Here is a 6000-nt window from a genome sequence, read left to right as displayed (position 1 = left end):
CGGTCAATAGGAAGCGTGTACTGTAAATGGGCCCCGAAAGGCCATTGAATCCTTTATGGCCTGACTGCAGAGACCGCGTGACGTTGATTCGTTATAAATGGGTTTATTGATGTGGGGTCTGTTATGCAACTGAGAGGCCCTTTAGTATTGCCGCAAACATTTTATGTCGACTGCCCTATTCACAGAGGCACTAACGGCTAGGTCGACTTCCTCGTTAACGCATGTTATAATGTGGCTCGGAGGCCAAGAAAATGCAATGACTAGGTTATTTTTTTGGCATGAATGACCTTACTACGTAACAAGTTAACCAGCGGGTGCTTCCAAGAAGTGACAGAGTTCATAGCTAACACAGAGCTGAGCTTGTCAGCGAACACAATTGATTTTGCGTATTTACGTTGGGCTATTCGTTTACAGTTATTAGCAACTCAAGAATTTCAGCTGAAAAAGTAGATGCATTTGGCTTTAAATAAGTGATCTATCGCAAGGTCTCTCCTATGGCAGCGCAGCCAACATGATCAAGGCTTTCTGGCCCAACCGTGAAAAACTCTTGTAATCCTTATATAATGCCGTGAGGTTTGTGAATGCCTGTTTGATAACATTCGCAGCGACAAGCTTGTTGCTGTATTTTGCCAAGGTCAGGTTGCAGTGTGTTTGTCTCTTCCCCAGGCGCAAGCCTTTGGTGAGCTTCAAGAACGGGACACATACCAGGTGCCCCAGCTAAAAGTAACCAAGCTTTTAAAAAACACGGAATGTCCCAGCCGCGTGAGACCAGCTGAGGGTTGTTGAGAGTCGTGTGACCTAGTCTGCAGTATTTTTTTTCGTTCTTCGTAGTTAATTAATTGATTGAGTATAATTAGCTAACTTTTTATTTATTGAATTGAGGAACAAAGTGTCAATAGAAAAAAAATGTAGATTACTTTGAAAAACAGTTGACTGCAACGTTTGCACCAAGGTACCGTTAACGTAAAGTAGTTTTTTTCCGTCCTTAAACCTTAGATCGCACAATAAAAAAGCGCCTACGTGACAATGGTGCCATTTAAACATACCAAGCCGCGTCCTAGAGAGAATATTGGTTTTAGAGAAAAGGAAATGACGCAGCAACTTTCTCGCTTACCTCGGTGGACACCCGAACCGCGCCGTAAGGGAACGAACAAAGGAGGGAGTGAAACAGGAAAGAAATAAAGAGGTGCCATAGTCTTAGAGAGCAAAATCTTAGAGAGCAAAAGAGGTGCACTTAGAGAGCAAAATCTATTTTACTGAAGTGCTGTTCCCAATGAGCCTTTGCGTGCACACTGGTGGAGAGATGTGACCTGGCAGCTGGTCACGTGATAGCTTTCTTTTAAGGCCAGTAAGTTAAGCTACGTAAATCGCACCTTGATGGAAACAGCGCTGCCAGCGGTTTTTTTAGACGATCTACAACTTTTACATTGACACTTTCTTCCTCAATTCAATAATTAAAAAGTTGGCTAATTAGTCTTAACTAATTAACTAACTTTGAAGAAAGAAAAAATACTGCAGACTAGGTCACGCGACTCTAAACAACCCTCAGTTGATCTCACGCGGCTAGGACGTTCCGTGTTTTTTAATAATATAATAATAATTGGTTTTTTGGGGGAAAGGAAATGGCGCAGTATCTGTCTCATATATCGTTGGACACCTGAACCGCGCCGTATGGGAAGGGATAAGGGAGGGAGTGAAAGAAGAAAGGAAGAAATAGGTGCCGTAGTGGAGGGCTCCGGATTAATTTCGACCACCTGGGGATCTTTAACGTGCACTGACATCGCACAGCACACGGGCGCCATAGCGTTTTTCCTCCATAAAAACGCAGCCGCCGCGGTCGGGAGGAAAAACGCTATGGCGCCCGTGTGCTGTGCGATGTCAGTGCACGTTAAAGATCCCCAGGTGGTCGAAATTAATCCGGAGCCCTCCACTACGGCACCTATTTCTTCCTTTCTTCTTTCACTCCCTCCCTTATCCCTTCCCATACGGCGCGGTTCAGGTGTCCAACGATATATGAGACAGATACTGCGCCATTTCCTTTCCCCAAAAAAACCTTGGTTACTTTTACCTGGGACACCTGGTATATGAAAACTAAACTCGGATACAACTCAAGACGAAGGGGCTTTTCCCTGTCAAAGGACCTGCACGCAGTGATATAGGGTGGGCACACACTCATCTTTCATGGTACGCGCAATTGACAGATCGTTGACTGGACGGGGAATTCGAACTTCTGTTCTTTGAACCAAACAGACACTCCGCAGTGCACGGCGGTCTGATGTCTTGGCTTACCTGGTACTTCACTTCGGTTATGGACCTCGCAACGAGGGATAACCGTCGGCCCCGAGACATCAGGCGCGCTAGTTCGTCTGCGTAGCCCTGGTACTCGGGGAACTGGGACTTTGGCACCGTGACTATTCCTCCATACAGCGGCCTCCGTCTCGCGGCTGCACCAGTACTCGCACCCACGACCAAGACCACGACAGACAACAGCAGAGTACACGTAATCTTCATTGTGCAACAAGGTACCCTTCTGCTGCGCTTCAGTCCTTGTAGTGGATCGTTGGGGTGCCGGCGATTCGGCACCCTTTTTATGGCCACTCCCTTGCCCATAGAGATAAAGGTATGCTGTCAAGCCGAAAGGCCGTCTGGAAACTCGTGACGTTGCTTTTGTTTGCTTTTTTTTGCGTGCGTAGGGTGGGAGCATGTATTTTTAGATGCCGCTGTTCGCGACCTCTACAAACCGTCAAGACAATCTAGAGCCACGGGCATTGAATGAGACTTCTCAACTGGCACGGTTGAGTGAGTAGTTTAACGCGTAACTATCAGAGCAGGAGTTTGTTTTTGTGTTGCTGCGGCAGACAGACTGCTCCACGAAGGCTGCGGCAAGGGCTGTGGGGACTCGCAAACGCATAATAAACGAGCCGCGGTTGAAAGTCCCCGCGCTTGTTGCGGTGAGGAAAAAAAGAAAAAATATAAGAAAACATGTCAATTAGCTGTCTTTTTTCCTCTCCTATGGGTCTAAAGAAAAAGAGAAAACCCAATAGAAACAAACTAATAGGTCTGACAAATTTAGCATTAGTATTTCTGAGAAGCCGTCTCTTCTCTTCCCAGCAGGCCAGACGACGGCTGCTGAGGCAAGTGCAGTCAGGGTTCCTCCACTTCGACGCGTCTCTTCCGAGAACCATTTGCCATCGGAGCCTGCAGCCTTTTGGCTTAGTTATCTGTCATTGAGGCCACTCAATCTGCGCGTGCTATGAATACTGGTTTTCTTGCTATGCGGCATTGGAATGGTGAATGCGATCGCCTGAGTCTGTATAGCAGAATAGCACGACGATCAAGACGCCGCGTGTGGCTTTTCAATGAGGCCTTGCAGGGCGCTTTAAGTATAAGTTAATTAACTGAGTACCGAGCTCAAGAGGAAGACATCAGTGTGTTGTGCTTTCATGCTGTTGCAGAATCGGAGGCTTCGGAAGCGCATATATATAATTAGATACCGAAGACAGGTCGCTTGAGGAGTTCCCCAACCCCCTGGTTTCTTTGGCTAAACAGTTAGACTTACAAATAAAAAAAAAATGTGAACGCATTTCAAAACAGGCATTGAGAAAAACATATAGTGATAAACAACCTCAAATCGTTTCAATGCATTAACATGTGACCAATTCAGAAACTATCATGAAATACAGATAAATAAATAAATATTTCACATGATACAGAGCGCAGATACAGAGTAACATTCTGCTAAAAGAACATGTTTTGTATATACAAGGTTTTTTTAGACCAACATGGCTGTGCAGGGTTTGTACAGGGTTTAACAGGGATGTGTAGGGTTTTTCATGGTTTTCAGAAAACAGCAGACAGGATTGTTGGGATATTATACAAACGCTGGAATGTTAGGCATTACACAATATAATGCGATGAAGTGAATACCAATGTTAAAAGGACTCATAATAATTGGGTGCCGTAATTCGTGTGTGTTTTCGGAACATGCCGTGTTTCTCTATGACGTGTATTGTAATCTTTACTATTTCTTTTAGGATTTGATATCTCTTCGATGAAATTGATGTTCTGATTCGTGGTTCCTATGTATCATTTAAATAAATATTTCGTTGTAAATGGAATGTATATGAAAACTATTAAACAGTGGTTCTGTGTGAACAAGACGCGGTGCGTCTGGGGATCTTTAACGTGCACTGACATCGCACAGCACACGGGCGCCTTAGCGTTTTGCCTCCATAAAAATGCAGCGCCGTGGTCGGGTTCGAACCCGGGAACTGATCCGGAATTCCCGTGTTCGAACCCGACCACGGTTCTTATTTCACCTCCTTTGCCTAACCGACAATTCTGAACAAAAGCATTTTTAAACGAGAAAGAGTTTATGAACGCAATTTTTTTCATATTATCGTATGATTTCACTCTAACAATCAGTATATCCGCAGATCTCCCGTCGGCAGGCTTCCATTTTTTTCCTATTAACGTTTTTACTGTCGTCAAAAACGTTGCCCACTGGTTTTCCATGGCAGTCTTAACTGCTGTATGCGAGCGATGGAAATGCTTTAAAAGAAAGATTTTGCTACGCGTCGGAAGAATGGACCATTACTTCATTATTTCCATAACAATACTTTACAATATTTCAATATTCAAAATTTTTCTCCAGGAATGCTGGACATGTGATGTTGACTGCGGTGGTATTACCCCAAACCAAATAGCAATAGTTAATATGAATGTCCGGAACCTGTAGAGTATCTGTTACGGGTCCAATTGGACTTATTTTTGGAAATGTGGCGGAGAGTTTGAAGGATGCTTCACTCCCGCCACCGGTTGGCCCGGTATTGCACTACCTCCGGGATCGGCCTTGTCTTTTGCGCGTCTTTACCATCCTGTCTTTCTATCCCATCTTTCAAGTCTCCTACTATCTGCACTTGGTAGCGATTGTGGCTCGTCTTGAGCCAGTGAGCAGGCCTGTGCACTTTCCTTTTCTTTCTTCCTGGCAACAATCAATCAATCAATCAATCAATCAATCAATCAATCAATCAATAGTTAATATGCACTAAAATAATGAATTATATATCAGCATCTTAATGTTCGCTGGTAATAAAAAACTTGTTTGTATGCCACGACTCTTGCATCTTTTTTTTTTTGAGCTGGATTCGAAGTGCTTATACCATGTTAGGTGTGTATCAAATATAATGCCAAAACTCTGTGCAGGGAACTATTGTTTAGGCACCTATCATGAAGTCTGCATTAATTTTGTCGTTCTTATTCCTCTCTTGAAATAAAGCAACCTTAGTTTGTGGGCTTACTTTACGTGCACATGCAGACGCCTGTGTGTGCATTCGTAGAACTGCAAAACACGATGACGCGAGCTTGTTATTCATGTCTGCCTTTCACAACGTCGGCGAAGAAAGCGCCGGATGGTCGCGCTCAGGTACATTATCGATCGCCTCAGCTCTTCCGCTAAATATCGCTGAAGCATCATCCTCAAAGCCTGCTGCTGGCACCCAAACATCTCCGCTCATTTGTCCATCAGGGACTTCGAACTCTTCCGACAATACGTTGGTTATCTTGGTACCTCTGTTGCATACACACTCCAAACAGAAAGGAGTAAAAAAGGGAGTAAACTATCCTCTAAAGCACTCCCTTTTGCTTACTCGCTTTTTACTCCCATATGGGCGTATTTGTATCTAGAGTGTACGTCGTCAGTTCTTCCGTTACCTTCTCTACCACTCTCTATACGCAGGTCTACACTGATGTTTACAACATGTGCAGCGCAAAAGAGAAACCATACTATCATATGGGACTAAACGTCCTGATATAGCAAGGGTTTCAGGGAAGGTGATCGCTCGTGTTTAAAAGTAGGGTTTTTGAGGTAAAACAAACTTTTTCCGGAATAGTAATGTCAGCGTTGGCGGACGTCAAAAAAGAGGCGAATCATCTTAACTAGCTAAGTGATTAACTGAATTTTAATAGTTAACTTTTTAACTATTACCAATAGGCACCTGA

General features: G+C 44.0%; 1 protein-coding gene, 1 long non-coding RNA gene and 1 pseudogene across 2 annotated transcripts in view; 2 read left to right on the top strand and 1 right to left on the bottom strand.

Annotated features, from left to right (window-relative positions):
• Positions 1–2577, bottom strand: part of LOC144133444 (uncharacterized) — a 7222-nt gene extending 4645 nt beyond the window's left edge. Inside the window, exon 1 of the mRNA XM_077666544.1 lies at positions 2290–2577. Coding sequence (XP_077522670.1) covers positions 2290–2511 — 222 coding nt within the window. The 5' untranslated portion in view covers positions 2512–2577. The remainder of the gene's footprint in view (positions 1–2289) is intronic.
• The window catches only part of LOC144133447 (uncharacterized), a 58057-nt gene that overhangs the window by 7251 nt on the left and 44806 nt on the right, over positions 1–6000 (top strand). The window lies entirely within an intron of this gene.
• LOC144135634 (U2 spliceosomal RNA) lies at positions 4718–4860 on the top strand (annotated as a pseudogene).

This window comes from Amblyomma americanum, chromosome 5 (assembly GCF_052857255.1).
Source record: "Amblyomma americanum isolate KBUSLIRL-KWMA chromosome 5, ASM5285725v1, whole genome shotgun sequence".
NCBI classification, from domain to species: domain Eukaryota; kingdom Metazoa; phylum Arthropoda; class Arachnida; order Ixodida; family Ixodidae; genus Amblyomma; species Amblyomma americanum.
Note: the sequence above shows the minus strand (reverse complement) of the source record. Positions and strands in the feature narration are given on the sequence as shown.